This window comes from Podarcis erhardii, assembly GCF_964252035.2.
Source record: "Podarcis erhardii genome assembly, chromosome: 4".
NCBI classification, from domain to species: Eukaryota; Metazoa; Chordata; class Lepidosauria; order Squamata; family Lacertidae; genus Podarcis; species Podarcis erhardii.
The window spans coordinates 100,317,511-100,345,384 of record NC_138508.1 but is presented as its reverse complement, the minus strand read 5'-3'; the positions used below and the strand labels follow the sequence as shown (position 1 = coordinate 100,345,384).

Genomic DNA, 27,874 nt, shown 5'->3' with positions numbered 1-27,874 from the left:
CCCCACTACTCACTTGCCATTTAATGCTGCCACACCGACTGTGCTTCTGGCAATAGACATGCTGGCTACAAAAGTCCACTGCTGACTTTGGGGGTCCCACCTCTCGACTGTGTTCAGATAGCTCCAACCATCATGGCCTCCAACTGCATAAATTGGCCCTTCGAGAACAGTAACTCCTAGAAAGATAGTCAGAGGAAGAAGATAACAATATATCCAACAAATGAAAGGCCAGCTCTGTAAAGGCCAACATGCATGGACCAATCAAATAGGTCAATCTGCTTCTCATATGGCAGTAAACCCCTACGTGACAGCATGTGGGGCTCCTAGAGGAATGCTGGCTGGACAATCCTTGCCTGAAGGGACTGTGTGAACTGGCAGTTCCACTGGAATGGTGCACAGGTAGCCACCAATATTTGCATGGCAGTGGCAGCAGCCCTGCGGAAGTTGCACGTGGTCCATTTGATGTAAGAACTAGGTGGGAAACTGGCAAGCAGGACAAAAAAACCCACAATAGCCTACCTGGTTTCAGATCCCCCAGACACTGGTATTCAGAGGCATACTGACTCCAACAGTGGAGGCAGAACATAGCCATCATGACTAGCAGCTGCTGCTAACCTTATCCTCCACTAATTTGTATAATCCTCTTTTAAAGGCATCCATGTTGGTGGTGACCACTCCCCCCCCCCCCAAGTATGAAAAAGTACCTTCTTTTATCTGTCCTGAGTCTTCCAACATTCAGATTCCTTGGATGCTCATGAGGAGTAGTGTTAGAGAGAGGGGAAAAACTTTTCTCTATCCACTTTCTCCCTGCCTTGTTGACACTCTCAAAGAACCCTAACAGGCTCGAGAGAGAAGACTTATCCTCTCTCTTCTTCCTGCCCTCATAGGACTGCTTTTTCCCCCTTTCCCCTTTCAACTGAGAAATAAAGGGGCAGGGAAGTTGCAGGAAGGGGTGAATGCACACACCACAACAGGAGTAAGGGTAGGCGAGATACCTGACTCAAAAGGGGTCTAGCCCACCTTGAAATGCAGCCAGACTTCTCAAGCAGGGGAGAGTTAAAATGCCAAGCCACCGCAAAGTCTCCTGCCATCTCTAGTGAGAACCTATGATTTGTCTTACTGGATCAGACCCAAGTCTATCCAGACATGCATTCCGTTTCCAGCAGTGGACTTCTGGGCACACCCAATCAAGGCATGAAGGAGAAGGTCTTCCGCTGTTCTCTTTCCACAGCATGAGAGATTTCTTACTCTCGTAGAATGGTGTTTCCTTCAGCTTTCATGGCTAGTAACCTTTGATGTGCCCCCCCAAGCCCAACATAATTATTCAAATTGCAGCAGCTGCATGCATAGCAACCACATTCTCACAGTTTGTCTTTTTGCCACAGTGAAAGTCGATCTGCAACCCCAGTGCCAGCTTCTCATGCACCAGCACAGCTCATAAGAGGGCTGCCATGAGCATTGGTTCTTGGGCTTGCAGAAAAATAGTATACCCGAGATATATTGCTCATTTTCAGACTTCAGAACTCTTGACCTATCTTAAACAATTCCAGGTTTTGTAATGTTAATAGCATTGGTGATTTTAAGTGTTTCTCAAACCTCTCTCCTTGAGATAGCGGAAGATGGATTTTCTGAGGCAGAACAGTAGCTGGAGAAAGACAAACTGTTTCAAAGATAGCTAAGGCTAAAAGTCCTCTTTTCAAATGAACTTTTCGGTTCATTTCTTTTAATAGCTAGAACTCAATTTATTTTTAAGTAGTCTGTAGTGAAATGTCAGACTGTTGTTCCTATTACCACATGGTAGCACCTCTGTTCTAAGGCCAAAAGTGCAAAATTCTATATAAACTATTTTTTTCTAGTAGGTGCACCTGAATGTGGGACAGTCCCTTGGGATTAAACACTGCTAGCTGTCTTGACAACTTCTACCTGATGTGATGATTCCACACTTAGTCATACCCATACCTTTTGGCAGCTAATTTATACCTGGGACCTGTTGGAAGATGTTTTTTATTAGAGGTTTATTCAAATTATTAGAAGTTGTTTGCTGAATATTCTACATGGTATATAGCTGCACACTGAGTTGGACACCATATTAATGTAGCAATATACTTCTCCCTGCAAATACCATAAAATTGTTCATGATCAGAGCACATGGACTAGTAGTTGAGAAACTGAGATCACCTGAGTTCTGTTGCAGAGCTTTGTTCTGTGAAGGAAAGCTGCATAATAATTCATGGCATAGCATGCACTCTGCATGGAGACATTCATGCTGTATAGATATTTTCCTGCATAATTCACTGAGGTTTAGTACTTGCTCTAGCCTTTCATCAAATGTAAAATAAGAAATGGCTGTATCTAAGATTCAACCTTTTATTATGGTTTTGCATATCAATTTAAAAAGTCATAAGGTTATTGTCCAATATGTGTATTGAACTCCTATTTCTATGCCTTTTTTTTACTTCACCAAATGGGCTTTAAAGTATTCCACTGACTCAGAGAGCAGATGTCATTGCTGAAACAATATATCTGAACTATTTTAATTACAATTGTAGGGTTTCACATTTTTCTGGAGCAGACATGAAAATTCTCTTGACAATGCTATGTTAATCTGAATTTTGTTCTCCTGGATGGCAAAATGATTGTTGTTCTCTTAATATTCTTCTCACAGCTGTCTGGAGGCAGTGGTCAACATAGTACACAGATAGAGAATGGAAGAAAGAAGGGAAGCTGCTGAAGAAAGCATATAGTATTTTGCTAGAATGGGAAACAAAAGATGAGGAGGTCAAATTGGTTATGATCAAATGGGCACAGGACATAGGACATAATATACAATTCGAGGATTGGGAAAAACTGTGGAAAGTAAATTTGAAATTTACAGATTGTTCTCTCTTGAAAGAAAATTATCTGAAAATGATGTATAGATGGTATATTACACCAGTACAGATTGCAAAAATGTATAAAACCGGGTCAAATATATGTTGGAAATGTAAAGAAAAAGAAGGGACTTTTTATCATATGTGGTGGGAATGTAGTGGGAAATTAAAACAAAAATGGAAATGATATACAATGAATTAAAAAAAATGTTTAAAATGACATTTGTAAAAAAACCAGAAGCATTTTTGTTAGGGATTGTAGGACAAGACTTGCCAAGAAAAACAAAGAATTTATTTATGTATGCCACAACAGCAGCAAGAGTCTTGATAGCACAAGGATGGAAGAATGAGGAAATCTCAACGAAAGAACAGTGGCAAGAAAAACTGACGAGCTACACAGAGTTGGCTAAAATGACATATAAATTGCGGGACAAGGACAACTGTGACTTTAAAGAAGAGTGGGAGCTTTTTACAAATTATCTAAAAAGACAACAAAATGAACTGGACTCCTTGCCAGGTTTTGAATAAACATACACAAATTTATTGGTTGATAACATTTTAGATAGATAATGTAGGGATATGTACAATTTTATAACATGCAGAGAATAATATGGGCTGAGAAATCAGGGATAGGAGCTGAGGGAAGTCCTTGGTGGGGGAAGGAGGGAATGAGGGAAGGGAGGGGGAAAGGGGGGAAATTAATGTAAGCGATTATATGGTTTGACAATTTCTTATGTTGAAACTGCTAATAAAAATATTTTTTTAAAAAAGAAAAGAAAATAAGTTACATCATGATATGTTTATCTGGGTAAATAAATAGCTACATCTACAGAAGATGCTCCTTATACAGGTTTTCTTTATTTAACAGGAAATCTTAATTAAGGGTAGTTTAATGTTGCTGAGAGCTTTTATTAAATATGTGGGCTCCCAGGGCTTTAAAAATAAATTAAAGAAGCATCTTCATTATTCCGAAAGTAATAAACCTGCAGTGGTTGTAAAAAAAAAAAAAAGTAAAAAAAGTCACATTGCTCAGGCATACTGAAAGTTCATGTTGAACATCCCAGGGACTCAATAATTTTCTCTGGACATTTAGCATATTTTATGTTCCATGTTTAAACACAGTGTTGTAGATGTACATAATAAAAATGCAGATCAAAGAGACACAAACTTAAAGTTAAAAGCAAAACAAAAGAGAAACCTGTACAGACAAATGGAAAACATGACTTCCTTGTTCTAGTTCAAATCAGTGATGTTTTCTACAGCTCGTGTTCACATTTCACAGAAAACATTGGCATCCCTCTACATCAGGGGTGACCAATTCCCAAGAGACTGTGATCTCACAGAGTTAAAAACTGGCAGTGATCAACCCCCTTTTTGGGGGTTCAGGTCAGTGTTGTTGAGCTATTTTTAGGGAGGAGGAAAGGCCCACTTTTTGGGGTGTGGGGCAAAAATGCTGAGCTTTTTTTAGGGGAGCCACAGTTGTTGAGCTTCTTTGGGGGGAGCCAGTGATCTACCAGTGATCTACCACAGTCATTCAGTCATCTACCGGTAAATCACGATCTACCTGTTGGGCGTGCCTGCCATGAATGAGGCTGTATAAACTTGGGAAATGGGGAACTGTGGTTTGTTGAAGATCTCTTGTTTAAAGCTGTGGCTAGTGAGAATAACATTAATTATTCAAGTCAATGAGAATAAGAGCTTAAACCGGTGATGGGACACTTGGCTTTGTAGGGGAACAATCCTATAGCAAGATCTGCTGAAATGAGCAGGATTAGGATCTATAGAGGATCTCTGGTTGAGCCTGGAAGTTCTTGGTGCAGTTGGGTTGTTGTTGTTGTTCAGTAGTTTAGTCGTGTCCAACTCTTCATGACGCCATGGACCAGAGCACGCCAGGCACTCCTGTCTTCCACTGCCTCCCGCAGTTTGGTCAAACTCATGCTGGTAGCTTCGAGAACACTGTCCAGCCATCTCGTCCTCTGTCGTCTCCTTCTCCTTGTGCCCTCCATCTTTCCCAACATCAGGGTCTTTTCCAGGGAGTCTTCTCTTCTCATGAGGTGGCCAAAGTACTGGAGCCTCAGCTTCATGATCTGACCTTCCAGTGAGCACTCAGGGATGATTTCCTTAAGAATGGAGAGGTTTGATCTTCTTGCAGTCCATGGGACTCTCAAGAGTCTCCTCCAGCACCATAATTCAAAAGCATCAATTCTTCGGCAATCAGCCTTCTTTATGGTCCAGCTCTCACTTCCATACATCACTACTGGGAAAACCATAGCTTTAACTATACAGACCTTTGTTGGCAAGATGATGTCTCTGCTTTTTAAGATGCTGTCTAGGTTTGTCATTGCTTTTCTCCCAAGAAGCAGGCGTCTTTTAATTTCATGACTGCTGTCACCATCTGCAGTGATCATGGAGCCCAAGAAAGTAAAATCTCTCACTGCCTCTGCAGTTGGGTTATGTTGGCTTAACTCTCACATCCTCCGTTCAGCTGGAGTTGCACCAGCATATGAAACCCTGATCTCAATATAGTCCCCATAAAGTATAAATACATTTGCAAGCAGCTTTAACTAGTGTTTCCTCCATTTGTTTTCCTCTCATTTGTCTATTTTACCCTCTAACTCTTTTCCTTATGATTAGATGCTAATGCTCTTTTTACGTATGATATTTTTCCCTTTTGTATATCTACCATGTCCATGATGGTGTGTTGTTGTTTTTCCTATACACATTGATTTAAAAATAGATACAGTATCAACAACAATGTTTTTAATTTCCTTTTTGCTTTTAACTTTTTCTGATTTTATTGCTTGGTTTTATATTTATATATTGTTGTAAATCACTGTGATATATCTTGATGATACAGCGGTATATAAATATTGTTATGAATAAATAAACCAAGCAGCAGTGTGGTGGGCAAGTTTGCTGATGATACCAAATTGTTTGACGTGGTTAAAACAAGGCATTGTGAAGAGGGTCAAGGTGTTCTCTTCAAACGGATGAATTGGCAGTAAAATGGAAAATGCAATGCAAGCAAGTGATCAATGAGGAACAATGGGGTAAGAGATCTTAATTTCATGGGGTCTAAATTAGCAGTGCCTGACCAGGCCCAGGACCTTGGGGCTATAGTATATAGCATAATGAAAATAATGAAAATGCTGACCCAGTGTGAGGCAGCTGAGAAGCAGATTAATTCCATGTTATTGATAGTTAGGAAAGATGTTTCACAGAGCACTGCAAAGTTTGCAATGTCTTTATACAGATCTCTGATGAGACCACAGTTGGAATACTGTGTACAGTTCTGGTCACCTAACCCCAAACAGAATACTGTAGATCTGCAAAGGTTCAAAAATGGGCAGTCAAAAATTATCAAGGGGTTAGAGCAGCTCATCTATGAAGAAAGATCACACTTGGGGCTTTTTAATTTAGAAAAAAAAGTGTGAATAATGTAGGATGTGATAAAAATGGATAGGGAGCTATTCTACCCTGCCCTTCTCAGATAAAAGAAAGTCCATATTCACTTGTGCATAGTTAACTATGCATCCAAAAGATGAAGTGATGGCCCAAAGTGATAACGTTATATATATTTATTTTCCCCCTTTTAAAAAAGGCAAATTTTAAATGTGTGCTGTCTAAAAGTCCATGCACCTTTTTGTCTGTAATTTGACATGCTTTATCCACACAGGATGTGCTACAATGCCTGGAAATTTTATCTTCTATCAAAAGATAGAAAAGTTATAGTCATTTTTTATTTCCCAAAAGTGAAGGGGAAGATTGTTTTTTGGCCATTCAGTTATTTCTTCTTCTTTGCTCTTACTTCATTTTATCATATTGCTCCCTTCCGCACACACAGCACAGTATTCCTGGCCCTTTACTGTTGCTGTTTCTTTTATTGCTCTCCTGAATCTATTGACTGCATAAGGAATAAAGATATAGATAGATGCATATTTCTCTCTGCACAGTTAATAGGGAGCCAGTTTAGATTAGAGACATAGCATGAAGGGAAAGGAGTAGATTCCATGCTCCAAAGCTATGGCCCTGACTGAACTCTCAGCCCTCCCAAGGCTGCTGTTAGCAAAAGAAAAAGATGTCAGGAAATGACTTAATTCATCTCCCACATCACATTAGTTTGGCTATAGAATAATGTTTATCAGCTGTGCCAGAAAGGAGACAACCATTTGTTTGAAAGAGCAACAGGGCTCACCTATGCAACAGAGCTACCTCTTAACTTCTGAAGAACAATGAGTATCTAGAGAAAATATATATCCTAGAGAAAAACGACTACTTTGGTTAGTCTCTTGGCATTAGAAACAGGCAGAAAATAAAAGGAAGTATCAACAGATCAATTGCATGAAGTGTTCCATCAGAGCTCTATATATCAGCATTACCTGAAATGACCTCACCTTGAGGTCACGCTGTGCTATATTATTTACAACAACAGGGATCTTGGATTCACCAACACAATTTTTGTGGCCAAAAATTTAAAATGAGATACTTTCATTGGTATGGCTTTGACAAAAGGAATTCTCTGGATTTCTATAAGATTAAGCCATTATACAAACACAGTTAAAAATATTAATTTAACTAATGATAATAAACTAGTCAAAGTACACTTAGGTGTCACATTGTTCTGTGAAACAACTTGGTGCACACGGAGCTGTTATCTTGGGTAGAAGGGGAGAGCTGAAGAAGAAGAGGCAACACATAGTAGACATGGCCCCTCCCAACAACCTCGTTGGTTAATGGGGAGCCAGTATAGTCCCCGGTGCATGGGGGCAATAGCATGTAAGGAGTAAAATATATACAAAAGAAAGATAATTCAGTTGAAAAGAAGGGTCAATACATAGCTCCTAGACTATATCACTCATGTATAAGGGAAGATAAAATTTTGTTTGACAAATTATAGGTTCCAATAGCATAGCAGTGTACTTGCTAATTGTAGCAGAAGTAATTTTATGGATTCTCTGCTTTTACAAATACCAGGTAGTCAAGCCAAACTGGTAGAAGTGTATGCAGCAGCCTGACTACTGATCAACAGTTCTCCAAACCTTAATTTAGGGGAAGCTTTAGTCTGGTACAAGGGGGACGCTGTGGGTAAAACCTCAGCGCCTAGGGCTTGCCAATCGCATGGTCGGCGGTTCGAATCCCCGCGGTGGGGTGAGCTCCCGTCTTTCGGTCCCAGCTCCTGCCCACCTAGCAGTTCGAAAGCACCCCTAAGTGCAAGTAGATAAATAGGTACCGCTTTCTAGCGGGAAGGTAAACGGTGTTTCCGTGTGCTGCGCTGGTGCTGGCTCGCCAGAGCAGCTTTGTCACGCTGGCCACGTGACCCGGAAGTGTCTCCAGACAGCGCTGGCCCCCGGCCTCTTAAGTGAGATGGGTGCACAACCCTAGAGTCGGACACGACTGGCCCGTACGGGCAGGGGTACCTTTACCTTTAGTCTGGTAGACTAAATCTGATAGTACTACAGAACTACTCAACAATTTAAGTATATATTATAATATCTAACCCACCCACCTCCAACCAAATGTCAATTGCACAAGAAAGCCTATATTATGGAAAACTAAAACAGCAATCCTATATCCACTTTCTGGGGAGTAAGCCCCATTGAACTCAGTGGGACTTATTTCTCCCCAGACATATATAATATAGCATTGCAAAGGTATGTATTTTAGGCGCTGATTTATTTGCTAATAATCACTGTCTGTAATTGTTGAGTCAGCATAATAAGCAGGGATTATATCCACATTTCTGTTGGAAAATGCTGTTGAACTCTAAGAAATTGCTGATTAGGATATAAATGATTGGACTATGTCCCCATTGCACAGTGATTTAATCCACTGCAAACACTGACAGACCTGTTGTTAAACTGCTATAGTCTGTGATTAAAAGAATAAGAAAACGGAATAAGAATATTGCTAACCATCACTAGACCTTGATTTAAAATGCAATACAAATTATCTTGCAGAGATTGAAAGGATTGTTAAAGTTATCTACTGCCAATTAATTGAAATAGACTTATAAAAGGAAGAAATTTATGGCAGAGGAAAGGGTATTGTGCCACGGCTGTCCTAGAATGGTAAAACAACGAGAGAGAAAATCCATTGCTAGGAATTAAGCTGAACTTTTTGTACAATGCAAGTTTCCCAAATTTACTTTTTATGAGAAACAATGAAATGAATTTTCATATTTCTGTCCAGGCAGAAAGCAGAGAAAGCGGTGAAAGCAGAGCTGTAGAAGAGCCTTGCTATAAGGGAAACAAGCAATTCAAGCCCCTGGATACATAAATATGAGAGTCTAGAATTTATTCCTCTTCCTTCTTCCAGCTCAAAGTCCTTCAAATCTGGTAGACATGTTCTTTGCCCTTATGTTAAAGAGCCAGCACCCCCTAGGGTATCCCAGTTGTGGGAGAGGTTGGAAGGGAATGGGAGCAACCATCATAATCTTTTGCTGTTATCCCATCACAATGTGCTGTTCAAAGCTATCCAAATGGCGTCTATATTATTGTAACCACTGATGCAAAATATTTTTCGCTAAGCTTTTTTCACAACTTGCATTGTAGCAGAATCATATAATAGTTAATGTTCATGATAGTTGCATTTATTGGAGGAAGGACTACAACCTTAGCACCTGGAAAACTAATCCTTGAACAGAAACACTTATTAAAAGTAAGATTTCCTAGACTGCAGCCTCTCTCTCTCTCTCCTTCTGAAGTTCTGGTGCTTCCTTTCACTATAGACATTGATCATTGAGCTCATATTGTCTCTGACTGGAAGCAACTCTGCAAGGTGTCAGCTAAAGGTCTCTCCCAGTCTGCTGCTTGAGAACCTTCAAAAGAATATGCCAGGGACTGAAGCGGCAACCTTCTAACGATAAAAAATGTGTTTGATCACTGAGCTATAGCTACAAAGACCTTTCTTTGAATGAAATAACAATCATTTAGAAGCTGAAAATTAAGGCAGTATTTTGAAGTTCACCTACAAAATGTGCAATCTGTTATGATCTTCTGTTGCCATGTGCAAGGTATACAGTTATTTTAAAAGCCAATTATGCACCCGTGTTATTATTTTTGGTGTCAATGAACTTAGTAGATGTGAACAAAGACAGCTGTTTTCTCGTTAAAAAATAAATAAATAAAGTGCCAAAAGGGTTAGAATAGGAAACGGAACATGAAATTCCTCTAGTTAGCCAGCCACTCCTTCCTTCAAGATATTCCATTTTATCCCCCTCCTGCCTGCCCATTAGATGTTTTATCATTAGTCTTTTTGGGGGGTGGGGGTGGGGGGTACTCTGCAAACATTGGGACTCTGCCAAGCCTACTGATACCCACCTCTTGCATATGGGTGGTGGTGTTTCAACTAACCCAGCAATGACACCTGAACACTGGAAATAGAGGGAATGTCTGATAACAAAAGAAATACTCTGAAAAGGAGGATTAAATAATTTAGGGATATGTGGGTAGTAACAGGATAGTTACTGATTCAAACCACTGGAAGCTTATATTGGCCCCTCCAGGTGTATCAGATCTAGCCAGCATAGACAATGGCTGCAGGGGATGGGAACTGTAGTCCAATATCCAGAGGGGCACAGATTAGGCACCCCAGGATTTTTTAAAAAATGATATGATTCAATTTTTACTCACAGTAGGATAACCAACAAATATTTTAAGGCCACCATATTGCAAGTCAGTAAAATACAGGCTTTTGTTTTTAGTCCTTTTCTTAATTCAAATGCATATATATAATAAACAATGATTTATACACACTTTTTTATTTTTACAATCGCCTCCACAGAAGCACCTATATCTGTTTGGTTCCATTTAACTTTTAAGTCATTTCAGTTTTTTAACCAAGGTATCATTCCAACAAATCGCCATGTGTTCTTGGTGGCCCTATAACCATGTTCTATTGATGTTGCATATATAATAAAACTATGCCAGAATGGGCTAGAATTTGGTACACACATAGATGAACACTTACACAAAGTACCATGAGCACTCTTATATATACTTTTACCTGTCCAGGCTTCTAAACACATGATAGGGATGTGATATGTATGTCCTATTCACTGGGCTGTCTCCACAATCATGGCTTGTTTACTAGTCACATCATTTAGCTACGATGGCTTACCACTGACTTTACAACAACTTCAACAGAACTATTTGAGAAGCAGTTCAGTCCAGTCATTATCATACTCTAGGATGCCAACCATATTCAGATATTATTTCAGTTGTTTACACAAGCCTGCACCTAAGTTCCTTCGTGCATTTCTGCATAAATATAGGTATGCACATGTACTGAAATTGCTTGTGATCAATGCATCTGACATTGCTGACTACATTTTTCATATATACAGATAGCTTTGGGAAACTGAATACTTACCTAAGCCATGCCTATGGGTTGACATTGGAGGCAAAACAGTCCATGCTTTTGTCTTTGGATTGTAACATTCGACTGTGTTTAACGTCTTTAAACCATCTCGGCCTCCAATAACAAAGAGTTTGTCATCAATGACAGCTACACCAAACTGCAGCCTTCTGCCATTCATCACTCCAGCTTGGATCCATATATTTGTCCTGAGATCATACTTCTCTATGGTTGTAGCACCTGCTAAGAAAAATCAATAATGTATTTAATAACAGCATTTACATGATTTACCGACAAAAAATAGAATACATCTCCTCAACTGTTTCTTTTTGTAATGGGAAAAGGCACTATCTATGGGGAAAATGCCCTTAAAATTTGATGTCTCTTTTATTGAAAATGAATTAAAAAACCCAATAATTACAAGCTCGTGAATCCAAATGATAGTAATGGACTAATTTTGCAATCCCCTTCACTATGGAGATGAAAAACTTGGCAGTCGGTTCATACCAGATTTTACTGATAGTTAGTGATTTGATGGCAGAATTTACACCAAATGTAAACACCCTGTTTCACCATATTTATTTGTCTGATTTGGACTTTTGTTTGATACCAAAAATCAAATGATTCTTCTTTATCTACTTTCTATCCTGCTATAGCTCCTCCAACTTGTACAAAAATAAGCTATGCTGCTTCACTTCCCACACTTTAACTGTAACATAAGCAGTGCTCTGAGTCTATTCACAGTCTCAATCAGTAGAAAATAAAATAATGCATTGCATATTTTTATGGAGAGGATGTCTAAATGAGCTGAATTTAAAATACTCTAAAGGAAAGATTACTAGTATCAACTTAACTCCTTTTCTGCTTTGTTTTCACACTTGCGTATCCAAGTCATGCCTCCTTTCCAACCACTAATTGCCCCTACATAGAAAGCTGCATTCATTATAGTTTGCAATTAAATGTTTCTAATCTATTTCCTCATAGTATGATAAAAAAGTTATTCTTTGTAATATATCTATATCTATATCTATATCTATATTTATATCTATGTCTATGTCTATAGCTATATCTATGAATAAATGTTCTTTAGCAAATAAACTGCAATGATACAAATGAAAATAAACTTTGTCAAAGCTAAAGTTTTTAATAAAAAAAGAGATGTAATTTGAATCCCAGTGTAACAGAACAATAATAATGTGGATGCCCAACTGGATATATTAAATTCCATTCTAATTTGCTCAGCTACAAGAAATATGAACTAATTTCTGCATTCAATTATCTTAAGGTGGGTTTTTTTCACAGTCCTTAATTCAAAACTGAAACTGATATAAATGAATTAATTCACTAATTAGAAACAACTGAGTACAAACACTTTTTTTGGTATTGCAAAGTAGATTAACACGGCATGCATTTTCAAATGGTTGAAAGTATCTCAGTCTGTGCTAAGTGTATGCTACTATTTTTTGCCTTTAAAAATTACCAAACAACTGTTAATTGTAGTTTTGTATGTTTTGCACACAAAATATGGTTGCACAGCTACTTTGTTTTAATGGGTAATGTGCCAAAAATTCTTCTTCAGTTTACAATGAATGAAATTGCATTTGAAGAAGTTATGAAAGGGGAGAGAAATGTCCAGCAAAATTCTCATGGGCAAGATGCAGGGTTTTTAATGTGTATTCCTTACTTTCAAAGTGGTTAAGAGGTTGAGTGATATAACTTCTCACACAGGGCTTTTCAGGTCAGGAAATATATGCTGCTGGAGAGGGTGCTGAGCACCAAGGAAATGCTCCATGGAAAGAAAAATACAGTGGTGCCTCGCAAGACGAAATTAATCCGTTCCGTGAGGCTCTTCGTATAGTGGTTTTTTCGTCTTGCGAAGCAAGCCCATTGACAGCTTAGCGGATTAGCGCTATTAGCGGTTTAGTGGCTTTTAGCGGATCAGCTGATAAGCGGCTTATCAGCGGATCAGCTGATAAGCGGCTTAGGGCTTAGGAAAAGGGGGGAGGAAAGGGGGGGAAACCCCGCAGGAACTCGCAAGACATTTTCGTCTTGTGAAGCAAGCCCATAGGGAAATTCGTTTTGCGAAGCGCCTCCAAAACGGAAAACCCTTTTGTCTAGCGGGTTTTCCGTCTTGCGAGGCGTTCGTCTTGTGGGGCACCACTGTACACATGCAACCCACATGGCCCCCTCAGAACCATAAGGTAAGCTGCACCAAATGAAATTATAAAAAATTATAAAGTGCCCAGAGGAAGAAAGTTTTTGAGGAATCGATTACCACGGTAGTTTGTACTATGAATTATATATTCGGCACAGAAAACAAAGCATTAAACAACATGACATTCCACTGCTTGCTACAATAGGTGTTCAGCTTGCTCCCCACGAAAAACACACATTTCTGTCTGGGACCATGGAAATGCAAATTGTGCCTTGACAACAGACTGTCCACCCCTGGACAAGTGGAGTTCATCAGTGGGGTTTCACAATTCCCAATTTTGCCCTTCTCTTCCTTGTTGCCCAAGGGTGGTCTAAATTTATATACAGTTCACCCCAAAATTGACAGGCATTACTATATATATTGTTGATCAGAAGGTCGGCGGTTCAAATCCCCGCGATGGGGTGAGCTCCCATTGCTCGGTCCTTGCTCCTGCCAAACCAGCAGTTCGAAAGCATGTCAAAGTGCAAGTAGATAAATAGATACTGCTCTGGCGGGAAGGTAAATGGCATTTCTGTGCGCTGCTCTGGTTCGCTAGAAGCGGCGTAATCATGCTGGCCACATGACCCGGAAGCTGTACGCCGGCTCCCTCGGCCAATAAAGCGAGATGAGCGCTGCAACCCCAGAGTCGGTCATGACTGCCCCTAATGGCCAGGGGTTCTTTTACACACACACACACACACACACACACACACACACACATATATATGTGATGGGATGATGAGCTACTTGTGCGTAAAAGTTCAGTCCCTCAGATCTTGGGCATGTTTCTCAAGACTCTGTCTACAGCGGAGCCCCTTAAGCATGACTCCCTTAATCGCTGGCAGAATCCGACAGTGGGCGTCTGCGGAATCTACTCCAACATAAAAGTTCCTTGACGGAAACGCGTCTTCGGGATTCTCGGCGCGACAGTTTATGGGTGTGCCTACAGGAGGTCCTGAGACCTCACCACTGTTTTCGCTAGAAGTCTCCCTGAGCCATCCCTCCGACTCTCTTTCTTTGGGAGCTCCCTCTCTCCCCCTGCTGGTGCCTTCCTCTGCTGCTGAGTCTCTCCTAGCTTCCGAGAGCCCCTCCACCGCCTGCCTTTCCGATGGCAGTTCCCTGACAATATATATATATATATATGTCACCACTTGCTGATTCCAAAAGGAAAGCTACTCCAGAGTTTCGGGATTTATATATATACCATTCTAGAATGAACCCCATGCAGTATTTCAGTCCAGTAAATGTACACATCAGGAAATGGTTGTGTCCATTTTCAACTAAAAAGTAAAATTAAACCATAGTTTGCATAACTTTGACATATCCTGTGAAATCTGCCTTAACAAGCAAGCAGAAAAAGAAAGCAATCTTCCCCTTTTCTGCTGCCTAGGTTCTTTCCTTCCTCTGAATAAATTCTCCTTGATATCTGTGTCAATAACCCAGTTCAATCACATTCGTTCCACCTCAACAGATATCTTTTTATTTCAACACAGACTGTTGCAGATCACTAGGCCAAGGTCATCAGTTTGCACCTACTCAAAGCAACATCTCTAAATCTTGAACAAAATGGTCAAAGGTAGATGTCAGCAGCAACTTCGGCAGGAGCAGAATCAGCAGAAAGAGCTTCAAGAAGAAAAATGATTTACAGAGCCTATAGCTATAGACCTCAATTTCTTGTTCTTCTTGATAGTTTCAGATGGTACAATGCAACAGTAACTGTAAAGAGATTCACCCTGGAGGCATTTCTATTCTGAATGTACAGAATCCAATCTCTGCACCTCAACACTGCACCCCAGAATGGAAAAGCAGAGCTGAAAAACCGAACTTTTCCTGTTTGGGTTCGCCAAACTCCTAAAAAACTGTATCATGCTGATTTGCATTTTAAAATGGAAAACGGTGTTTAATAAGCCCTAACATACATTTCCAGTAATCTTAACTTTTAACTAATCCATTATTAGTATAGTTGTTATTTTTTGGCTTAAGGAACATTTGCCCATTGAAGTGAGTTCTACATTGTAAAGCAGCAGCCTTGCTGTGTGCAAAGCTTATATTGAGACATCAGAGTGGATCAGTACCAAAGAGGGTGTGAGAAAACCTTTTTTTCCAGTATGAGTTAATGCATGCGTAGGCAAACTAAGGCCCAGGGGCCGGATCCAGCCCAATCGCCTTCTAAATCTGGCCTGCGGACAATCTGGGAATCAGCGTGTTTTTACATGAGTAGAATGTGTGCTTTTATTTAAAATGCATCTCTGGGTTATTTGTGGGGCATAGGAATTCGTTCATTTTCATATTTTTTTCTTCAAAATATAGTCCAGCCCCCCACAAGGTCTGAGGGACAGTGGACCGGCCCCCTGCTGAAAAAGTTTGCTGACCCCTGAGTTAATGTGATGAAAATTATTTTAACAGCAACAAAATCTGTTCCTGGTTCTACACCATTAGAACCAGGAGTTGCTTGTTCTGTAGAAATTCCAGACCTGTTGTAAGCTCAGAAAGCAAGAGAAGCAAATGGGGGCAATATACTTGCTTGCATTGCAGACTGTCTCATCCACCCCCCCCCAAAAAAAAACTGGGCTAGGTTAGGCAAGCATGCTCTCACAGTGATTCTCCTGATTGCAGCCCCTCTTCTTGTCCCATAAAAACCACTGAAATAAATGAATAAAAAAATATGTAGTATCTATACCAAGGTGGTGCCTTATTCCTGTTCCTCACTCCCCACTGAATTTTTGGCTTGCTATGCCACTACATCTGAATATATCTGGGCGCACACACACACACGGACTGTGGACAGGTAGCTTCTGCAGCTGCAGAGGTTTCCGCTCATATTTGTAACTCATGAATTTTTAGCAAAACTCATGATACATTAACAGAAATATTTCATTTTGGATGAAATATGAGCATAAACATAGCATTTTCACTTTCAAATTGTCATTTTGGATTGCACCACAAGCCTTATCACCAGCCTCCTTGGGATGTGAACTGAAGGTTGGGGGCAAATGTTTTAAATAAATAAATGGAAAAATTGTACGTTTATACGTATCTGTATACTCAGAACCAGTCCCACTGAGTTCAGTGGGGTTATCCTCAAGGAAGTGGATTTAAGAATTAGCCTTACTTGCTCACCTAGAGAACAACACCTGAAACCCATGCCACTACATGAAGATTCATTCAAGAGATCAACATCCCTTCTGCAAGATTAATATTTTGAAATTCACATTTCCATTTGCAAATACGCAGAGGAAGTATCCACAGAGACTGATTTCAGAGAGCAAAATTATTTTCAAATAATTTGCAAAATGTTAGTTTTCCATCATGATTATTATCTCATCAGGGGGCTGAAGGAAGAAGTTCCCCCTCCCCTTTCTCTCTCTCTTCCGTGTGAAGAGGATAAACCACATCCTGTGGAATTCAAATGGCTGCATTATGCAGTCAAAATGGATGACAAAGGATCAAACCTCCATTGCTTTACTCTAGAAAGGCATTCTGTTCTCCTACTTAAACCACCTGCTGACAGTGGGAAGTCCCTCTCCAACTTACATTCTTCATGCTTATCATCCTAGCTTTCTCTCTGCTTTTTGTTGTTTTTCCACTCATCCCTCGGGCATCTATACTCCATCTGGTGAATCCATAACCTTCTTGACCTGGTGTAGAGTGTTTTTTGATGTTGGACCACACTGAGACCACCAGTGGAGTGGCCACATGTGCAAGTGGTTACATTAATTAGCTTTTCTTTAGAACTATAAGCTAGCATAAAGAATGGCTTGCTGTGATAAACTTTCATAGCAAAAAAGTGGCTATTATATGAAGTTATAAAGAACTAATTAGGTTCTCTTTCATGTTCTGTATAAAATGGTTCACTCTAGGGAGCAATTGGAGAGCTAAAATCCACATGCTGCTCTGTCTATTAAAGCAGTGTCTCTAACATCACACCTATCAGAGCAAAGAGAGTGCTGCCCAGTTCTTACATTTATTATATTTCTGAGTTACACCACTACTGAGTTCTCTGGGTGACAACCATTCAATGTTTGGTAGTTTGTTCAATGTTTGCTCAATGTTTTATCTGTTATAGAGAACAGGGTTGATATTCGATAAGATGGAAGGTAAGATAGACCTTGAAATCTTCTATAACTAATGGCAAAATGAAAATCCCACACATAATTAAAACATCCATGTTCAACATGCTCCTCGACTTTTAGCCTGATCAGCAGCTTGAGCACCAAGAGCTGTGTCAGCAAATCACAATACGTAATATTGTGCTAGAAATGAATTGTCACCAGTACACTATTTTAAGGCTGCAGTCCTGTGCAGATGAGCAGAGTGGGGATCCAGAAGATCTCTGGCTGAGCCAGGAGGTTTCCAACCCAGATGGAGATACAACAGCATATCTCTTCCGTCCCAACTGAGCTAACACCCTGCTAGCTGAGCAGACCCTAAACCAGATTAAGCCTTGAAAAAGTGGGTGTCTTGGAGGCATGGCAGGGGCAGGGCCAGAGAGGAGGGTCTCAGGCTGGAACTTAAAAGCATTCAACTCAGTCATGTGACCTGGCATCCCTGAGCCAGGTAAGCCAGTAAAGGTGTGGTGTGACTCAAAACACTATTTTAAAGGCTTGTTTTCCTTCTGCTTAGGTTGGCTCAGCCAAGAAGGACTCCATGAAGTTTGACACTACCTTTGGGGTCCCAAGTTCAATTGCTGGTGTCTAGGGCAGAAGTCCTTCATGAAACCCTAGAGAACCACTGCTATGGCCAACAAAACTGAAGGAGATGGACCCAGAGTATTGCTTGGTACAAGGCCACTACCTTTATTTTATTCTTAAGACCACAGAAATTTCTAGCAATGCATACACGCCCAGGCTGTTCACTTAATACGTCTGAGCTTCTGCTACTGCTTCCTGGCAACCTTAAGACCTTGACACATCATACACCGTTGTCATCTCAACCATTCTTATGTGGCTCTTCCAGTAGTACCTAATAGTGAGTAACTTTTGCAATCTGTCTGAAGTTAACAGGAACAAAATTCTACTCCCTTTGTGCACACTTATGGATAAAGGAAAACTAATTAAAGATAAAGGTTGGGATGTGAAGGACCCTCCAGAGCATATTTGAGGGCTAAATGGGGAGAAGAGAAACCATTAGTCCCACTGAGCAAGTGGACAGACATCACTGGATGTTGCCCACATATGTCTTGACAATTAAGAAGGAATGCTTTTGCGTTTGAAGCCATAGACCTATGAGTATTTGTCCACCTTTACAAATACTAAGGGGGGGAGTATTTTTTTTGTAACTCGTCCTATACCCATAGGACATCCAGTTTATGTGTTTATCAAAATCTCATTTGTTTGATAGTTTTAGATTTAATCGTAAGATTAAGGAATAGGATATTTGAAATTAATGTTTCAGTAAATCAGCTTTTATCTCTTCCCATTACTATAATGTCTGATTTTTTTATAGTTGAATTTCTTGCTTGGGTTATTTTAAAGTTTTCTTTTCCCTGTGTTCACCTCCAGACAATGATTCATTGAGAGCTGAGATAACCTAGGGCTTTGAATCCAGGATTTCTCTCTCCTCCCCACCTTTTCAATCACAGTGTGTCTGACATTATTACTTTTTTAAAAAAACATTTTTATTTTGCGACCCAGCTAACTCCCTTGGTGTTTCTTCTTCTAGAACAATGAAACAGATTGAAACACCTGATGGAAGAGCAATCAGTATTCTGCCCTTTCTATTAAACTACTCAATTATTTATTGAGATTGAAAGAGATTTTACCGTTTAGCCCACAATACAATTTACATTGTAGATTTTTTTCCTGCATGAAGGATTCCAGACACTCCGACGGAGAGATGGGGGATGGGGACTATTCTGCCAACTGTCTTTATCAAATCAATAATTGTTAATTAGTACCTTTGTTGTTGTCCATTCCTCCAACTGCATACAGGGTCCCAACTGTGGATTTTCTTGGTTTAGTTCTTGGGCTTTGCATAAGAGTCCGTCTTTCTGGCAAGAGATGGTATTTCATGGCTTCCAGAATCAGCTTCTGACATTCCAGGTCATCTTTAAAAAGTGCGTGGTTTTCTAGGTCAGCTAAAATCTGTGAATTATATGAGTTGTGATTTAGTAATGACATCCCATTCCTTATAGCCCAACTCCTGGAGAGTTCTGCTTGCACAAGCCTCAGTGACATGAGTAGGACTTGGGCTGGGGGATGCACTATGAGCTTCAAGGCTAAGCAGGGTTTGAATATGTATTCCCCCAGTCTATCTTCAACGTGCTCTGTTCACTGAGTCACACAGATGCTGTATGGTGTGTATGGGGTATACAGAGAAAATAAAAGTTCAGACAATGAATTAAGGACTAAGCAGAGACTTGAACTTCCAGGTATCAAATTCATGTGAGACATACTAACCTGGTTTACACATTGCATGACCAGGCGACAACAGCCCCAGCCCCCAGGGATCACAAGAAAGGAATAAAGACTCTGACATTATATTGAATTAAAATTAGGCCACAACTTTATTAAACTTCCGAATGCAGGAAGACCTTGGCTTAGGCCTTGGGAGTGTATCCCTCCCAGTCCCACAGCCAGGGGGAACTGGGGCTCATCAGGGTAAATGGGATATGGGGTGCTCTGTGAGACATAAGTGTAGCAGGCAGCCCAGCCCATATCCCCACACGCAGGGTAGTTCACTGATGACCTTTCAGTGTATGGCCAGTGACACCCATATATATAACCCCTCTAAGAGGGGACCCTGGAATCACTGCCGCAGGGGGTGAGTCACCACTTCACACACACACACACACACACACACACACAAACCCATAGGGAAGAAAAGGCTAAAGGATTCCACCCAAGGCCATACCCATCAAAGTTGTGACGAATTGCTATGGGGAAGACAAAACCTGCCAATGCAGGAAAATTTCTTCCCAGCTCTTCAACAGCAACCAGTCAAAGACCGTAGCAGCGTCCGCTAAACAGGAAGAAAAAGTTAACCTGCAAACAAGAAACATTAAACATAGGGAGGGTAGGGAGGGTGAATCTCCAGAGCCAACTGCCTGGCTATTTCGGCTCCACCCCCTATTTATAAATGGGGCTGGCCCCACCTCCCAGCAAGAAACTTGATTACTGAGGCTGGGCGTGAATCTCGAAAAATTAACACTGAGAGGGAAGCCAGCTCCTGTTTGCCAGTAAGCTCCCTGGGAACTGTAGCACCACGCATGATCCCACAAAGGGCACCCACAATGTAAAGTATGACTGTCATTATGATAAACCATAAACTATGGTTTATGCTGTTCAGTTGCATTTGCCTCCCCCCCGCCCCCCCGGTGCCATGCTGGAAGGAAACAAACTACAGCACTATCTTCGGATTATGTGGAAACCAGCATTTGTAGTATGTTTGGGGAAAGCAAACCATGGTTGGGAGAGAATGCACAGGCCGCAGAGCAGTGTGCACCAGCATGCTTGTTATGTGTGGCAGATAACTCATGGTTTGTTTTAGACCACAGCTTACCGTTATGAGCAAACGGGAACATTCTCTGCTGGGTCACAATGCTACCAAATGATGCTTAAGAAACACGAGGTCAAATTAATTTAATTCTAATATATCCAGAAAGGCAACCTTGGAGCGAATGTCAATCCTTGTAGTAACTTTAAAAATAATAGCCACAATAACAGAAGCGTACACATTTTCTCAGAAAATAGTCAAAATTGATAACTTGTTTTACTATCTGCCTTAGATAAATTTAGAAAATGTGGCTGATGCTAGAAAAATCTCCTACACAGGAAATTAACCTGTAATGTTGGTTCAATAAGTCAGCAAAGCAAATACTGGGCTCCCGCCCCTGTACATTTCATCTTCCCAAAGTGTTGCATGGAATAACTAAAATTTAATTAGCTGCTGCCCTAGCTCTATCATAAACTTCCCTTCCATGCTATGTATCCCCAGGGGAGTTGAGTAAATAGCTTGTTCAGAAATAAGTAATACAAGAATGTATCTGCATCAATCGGACAATTTTTAAATCAATGGAAAGAACAGTATATTTCCCTCTCTCTCTCTCTCTCTCTCTCTCTCTAAGACCTAAGACACAACTTTCATATCATGACATCACAATGTAGTGTGTTTGACAGCATTCCCTGTCACCAGCAGGCAATTATGTGTCGTAGGAAAGCATAGCAACAGAATTTCTGGAGGACATGGGTAAGCTGCCTTAGAGTTATAGGTGGAAGAGAAAAAACATGCAGCTCTCTATAAGTGCTAACAGCCACACATTTAATATAATGTGTTGATTTACCCTTACCAAGCGTTTTGTACATAGGAAACACAAGCAGAAGAGTGTACTTAGTGGTAGAATTACTTTAACAGAATTAGAGATTCTATTAAAGAAGAAGAAGAATTGTTCTGTTTGAGCTTGGAAAAAATATTGAGAATAATCACATTGTGCAGAGAGGAATTCCATAGATGCCTTCATCCATTCCCAATGTGGCACCATTGTAAACATTTCACCAAATCCTATGCTTGGTCATTAAAAGGGACGAAAGTCGTTGAAACAAAAGCATGAGAATCCAGTTTTAAAACCAAGAAACAAAATTTATCAATTTCTTGCAACATGTTCACACTGAATTCTTCTCTGCAATGAGAAAGCAGTTGATGCAGATGTTGAATGATTCAAGGACAATGAAATTCTTTGTTGTTGTGCATAACCAATGCAAGTCAATTTGTTTATCAACAGAGGAGTCATGACTAGTATAAGCTAATGGCAGGAAAATATGGACAAAATGTTAAAAACAAAACACTCAAAGAAAGATAAGCAGAAGAGATGTTGAAAGATTACACTGAGCAACAATTTTTTTACTTTTTGAATGTTGTCTAGATTTCTACAACTGATTTAGGGTATTTTTGCACTGCTGAATCAGGAAATGGCATCCGTTTCTCTCCATCAGGTCAGGTTTTTGTGCTATGTTGATTTGAAAAAAAATCAGATCTTGTGACAAAATCGATTACATTTTTGTGGCATTATCAGCTGATTTTTGTCAACACATATCATCCTAAATATGTTTTTAAGAGAAAGAAATGTTTTTCCAACAACATATATTGATTACCTGATAGAAACATCAATTACTGTAAACTGAATGGTGGACATTGATAAAGGTAAGTACACGTAAATTGCATGTTGCTTCACCATTTTTCAAACTTCAGGGCTTGAACTTCTGTTTCTTGGAACTCCTGGAATGCTCAGCGGCAGGGAGGTCTCTCTTCAGAGTCCAACAGTAGTCAGCCATCATGACTGCGTCCCAGCGATCCTGATACATGGTCTCCATCTTTTCATGTCCTGATGGAATCTCTCCCCCTGCTCGTCACTCATTGAACCCAGGTTCTCAGGAAACCGGTCCATATGTGAAAATAGGTAGTGCATCTTGACGCTCATGTTGCAGCCCAGGTTTCTGAAAGCAGTCAGCATGTTGTTGACAAGTTCTGCGTAGTTTCTGGCCTTATTGTTGCCAAGAAAGTTCTTCACTACCAGAACAAATGCCTTCCACACTTCCAGTTCCACTTTGTTCATTGAGTTTCCGAACTCTGGATCTCTGATGAGCTGACGGATCTGAGGACCGTCAAAGATGCCAGCTTTCAACTTCTCCATGGTCAATCCTGGAAAAGCCTGGCACAAGTAAGTGAAGCAGTCACCATCCTTGTCCAGAGCCTTGGTGAACTGCTTGATTAAGCCAAGCTTGATGTTCAGCGGTGGGAAGAGTATTCTGTCTCTGTCCATCAGAGGGTTGTTGATGACGTTCCTTTTTCTGCAAGGCACCAATTCCTCCCGCACAGGCCAGTCCTCCTTCATGTAATGCTAAGCACGGTCCCTACTATCCCACATGCACAGAAAACATGGGAACTTGGTGAAGCCAGACTGTTGTCCCAACAAAAAGTTCACCATCTTCAGGTCAACACAAATAAACCACTTATGCTGATCATAACCAATTTTCTCCAGCACATACTTCACCCCTTCATAGTTCTCCTTCAGTGTACTCGAGTGAGCCAGGGGTTTTGATCCCCCAACTTTATGCTTTGCCGCACCAATTTATGGAAGATTTCGAGGTTTTATGACTTCAAACTGATCCCTTTTCGACATAATCACCCAGAACTATTGGACCTGAATACTTCTTGTCATTAAAATAATCATTTCCAATCAAAACAATTATTTGACATGGCATTTTACCCCCACCAACTTCTTCTAAAATGCTCCACACAAGCGTACATGTGAACAAAAACGTAAAAAATGACATGTGGCCATAGCTCAAAAACTTGACCTGATTGAGCAAAACCAATGTGATTTTTGGATTCAGCGCATCAGATTCGTCCTACATCAGCTGAAAAAACGCAGACAACAAATTTGTTATTGACCAGTGTTATCTTTTCATGAGATTAACTGGTATTCAACGCAATCCTACGTATGGGTTGTATTCAACTAAGTTTTACTAAGAGTCAATCTATTTAAATTAATGAATATGAATAAATTGGGGCCATTAATTTCAATAGGTTCACTCAGAGTAAACTTAGTTGAATATCACAATTTATTTAGCTTAAAACAAGATAGTGTGGAAAGACTGTAAATTCATTAATTAGTAAAGGGTGAAGACAGATACATGCGTAAAGTGCTTTTTAAAAATACCACGGAAGGGGGGGATTGGTGGAAAGGAAGCCTCACCCAACATGGCAAACATTTCTCCCCAAAAAATCTTTATTGGGGTTCAGAATTGTGTCTTCTGAAAATTTCTAAAGCAGTACCTCAATTTGCACCTATGAATGCAGATAGAAAATCTGGGCTGCTTTTCAAAGTCTGGCCCTATATTTAGTTGGTAAATTACTTTTTAAATCAAATCAAAATAGACTTTGTTTTAGTTAGGATTGAGGCATAGTATAATGCTCCACTTAAAATGTGTTTAAATATGTTTCTTAAAATGTACCTTTTACATACATCACAAATGAGGTTAATTTATCTGAAGTTTTATTCTCCATGTGATGGGCCTAATTGTTGAGTGTAGCAATCTAGGTTTCATCTCTTAATGAGAATTTGGTTTGGCACTGAACAATGTCTTGTTTACAGGGCAATCCTAGATGTATCTGGTCAGAAATCTCAGGTGATTATATTAACAATTTTTAGATTAACACCTTTTTAAGTTTGTTAGAACTTGATATGAAAAGCTTCACTTTATATGTTGGGGAGAAATCATTTACCGTAACCATTTTGATATTCTGTATCAGTAACACAGCTGAAAAGAATAGCCACTGTACTACATACAGTGGGTTACAACTTCAGATTTATTCAGATCAAGGTGCATTTTAAAGAAAATAAGAATGAAGGTTTCTCAGAAATGTCAGTTCCTAACAATGGGCTCCTAACTGACTAGAACTTTTAAACCACATTCTTGTTGAAACACTTTGCAGTCCACTGAGTCTACATTGCAGGAATTTGATAATCTCTTCTAACAGATATCTAACACAATATCTTCTAAACCTCTTTAGATAAGACAAGGTAGATTGATTATAAACCCATTGAGTTTAGTCAGTCATTTTCTTGATGCCTTTCAGTGAAAATTCTCTTGCAACCTGCCAATACTTTCCAGCCAGTGCAAAACACTTGCTCGACCTTTTCTCGCAGCACTTCAGTCTGATCAGCTAGTTGACTGGTTATATTCTTTTGAGGTTAATAGGGTATCTTATTACCTGGGGGGAAATCATTGCTTTTGTAAAAGCTCCGCAATGCATTCTAAGTAGTTATTTGTTATTCCAATCCATATCAACATTCTGACAAAAACCCAGCTTAGGCATGTTCACAAAAGTTAAGCCTTGCAGACATCTTCTGCTCTCGTCCTTTCTAATACAAAATGCTCAAAACTTACTACAAACAGCTAAAAGTGTTTGATTTAATGCCAACAGTGCTCCCAGAGTACACATACACAAAAGAATGAAGTTGGATGAAAATACTGACTTTTTACACACTGTCATATTTTCAGATTTCTAACTAACTCCAACCGGCCACCCTTCCAAAGCAGCAACTGACATTGATGCAATCACATTGCGCAAAAAAACACTGAAACTCTTGAGAGAGACAGTGAGGCCGTGTCTCCACAGCAGTGACCGGAAGAGGAATGACTGCTGGAAGGAGACTAGAGAGAAGAAATACCAGGGTGCATCTGCACCAGCCAAACCAGGCGCCTTCACATGCCCCATCTGCAATAAAACATGTCTCTCCCATATAGCTCTCTATAGTCGCAGCAGGCTTTGTAATTCTCCAATGACTTGACTTTACACCTGGTGGCACACTCTTCCATTGTCTCTTGAGAAAGACTGATGCCAACAAACTCACACAAGAAGTAGTGCTGGCCACTGACTTGAATGGCTTCAAACTATAGAACTTTCTTTTTGTATGCGACAACAGCAGCAAGAATACTCATCGCAAAATATTGGAAGACACAAGAACTACCCACTCTGGAAGAATGGCAGATGAAGATGATCGATTACATGGGACTGGCAGAAATGACCGGCAGAATCCGAGACCAGGGAAAAGAGTCGGTGGAAGAAGACTGGAAGAAGTTTAAAGACTATTTACAGAAACACTGTAAAATTAAGGAATGGAATGCTAGAGGGATGTTGGATGGTAGCTAAGTGGTTTTCAGCTGTAATGCTTAAGAGATAGAAAATAAGGATTTGAAATAAACAAAAGATCTAATGGTGAGGACTTGCTGAACAAACAATTTTGAACTGGAATATAAGAAAGGGTGGTATGAGGAGGCCTAGAAAGTAAGGTAAAAGAAAATATGTAAATGGAATTTATACATGTTCTTTTTGTCTTTTTTCCTTGTTTTTAAATTGTTTTTAATGTTTTGTATTTCTGCTTTTTCTTCTTTTTTCTGTTATTATGTATTAACTTTGAAAACTTAATAAATATTTAAAAAAAGAAAAAAAAGAATGGCTTCAAACTAGACAAGGTCATGGCGGATATCAATGGCCATTTACCAAGTTGTCTATGTTCTTCTACTTCCACTGTTGGAGGCAGTATTCTTCTGAATGCCAGTTACTGGGAATGACAGCTGAGGCGAGGCTTCCCATGAGCATCTGGTTGGCTATTGTGAGAACAGAATGCTGGACTGAATCAGCACTGGCCAGATTCTGCAAGGCTCATGTTCCTACAAACAGTGCTAAGGTGTGTGGTTCGCTTTCTCCTTCAGTGAGGCACTGGTGATGGCAGAGGCTCATGGGAAAGACTCATGGGATTTATTTTTAGTTAAAAGAAAATATAATTATTGTGTTTCTAGTTAGCATATGTGTTTTTGGTTTATTTGTAATATTTACTCAGGTCACCCTCAAACACCAGCTCATATCTTGATGCAATTGCAGAGTTAAATCAGGAGTTCTACTTGCACAGTGATCTAATGTGTGCACTGGTGCACAGAAAAGGAGGAGAAAACTGTGGCCCATACACAGTGTTCTGAAAATACTAGAAATTTAAAATAAATAAAAAACCAAGAGAATGATGGATTGCTAATGCCTTGGTGGCATCCAAGAACCAATTACTGCTCCTCAGCAAACTTCATTTTCTTACTTATTGCAGATGAGTTTTCATTTATTCACTGTTTATAATTCTTTTATTAAACAGGGTCAGTGTTGCTTGTAGCAGAAGATGGAGATAATTGTTAAATTACTAATGTACAAACAGCAACTCAATTAAGAGCCAACATACATCTTGTCTATTCCAAGTTTAGATTTTCCTTTATATGATTCTAAAATCAACTTCTGGAACAAAATTATTCAAATCATTACACTATTAACATAATATTTAAATAAGTAAGGAATCTTTCAATATGCCTTGGTTCTTTAGCAGTCTATATTATAATTATTCATGATTTCAACTACTCTAATTAATATGTTGCACTCAACAGCAACTTAAGCAAGGCATCCAAAATCAAGCAAGGGATGGTGCCCTAGGCATAAGAATATTGTTTTGTGATTAGATATCATTCTGCTGCTGCATAACAAAATAAAATGCATATTATATTTGGTATTAAAATGCTGTATCACTATATAAATAATATGAGAACACACAATCTGAGACTCGTTAACAAAGGCAATTTGAAATGTAATTTTACAAAGTGTTTTGTACTGAAAATTCTTGTGCTTAGTTGGCCACTGAAGTCAGTAGAGCTCATTTACTCCTAAATGTTGTGGAATCTGAGGGGGCAGTGGGGAAAAGAAGGGGGAAGCTCTGTTGCCCAAGCAGAAATCCATGTGCTAACAATATGACTTTGCTGGATGCAACCCAGAAGGAGTAAATACTAAAAGCACAATTCAGTGCATATCAATTCAGAAGCAAGCTCCACTGAGGTCCCTTAGGCTTACTCCCAGGTGCTCCCATTGAGTTGCATGGCCTATTGAATATATAGCATTTAAAATAAAACTTCCATTTTGT

General features: G+C 39.8%; 1 protein-coding gene across 4 annotated transcripts in view; it reads right to left on the bottom strand.

Moving 5' to 3' along the window:
• Window positions 1-27,874, bottom strand: part of KLHL1 (kelch like family member 1) — a 129,844-nt gene that overhangs the window by 26,544 nt on the left and 75,426 nt on the right. For 2 of the 4 annotated variants that reach the window (XM_081858113.1, XM_081858114.1), the window contains exons 6-8: window positions 19,316-19,502; window positions 11,241-11,468; window positions 14-176 (exon numbers count right to left, since the gene is read on the bottom strand). In XM_081858113.1, the coding sequence (XP_081714239.1) occupies window positions 14-176; window positions 11,241-11,468; window positions 19,316-19,502 (578 nt within the window). The remainder of the gene's footprint in view (window positions 1-13; window positions 177-11,240; window positions 11,469-19,315; window positions 19,503-27,874) is intronic. The other 2 variants (XM_081858115.1, XM_081858116.1) reach the window with 1 other exon arrangement.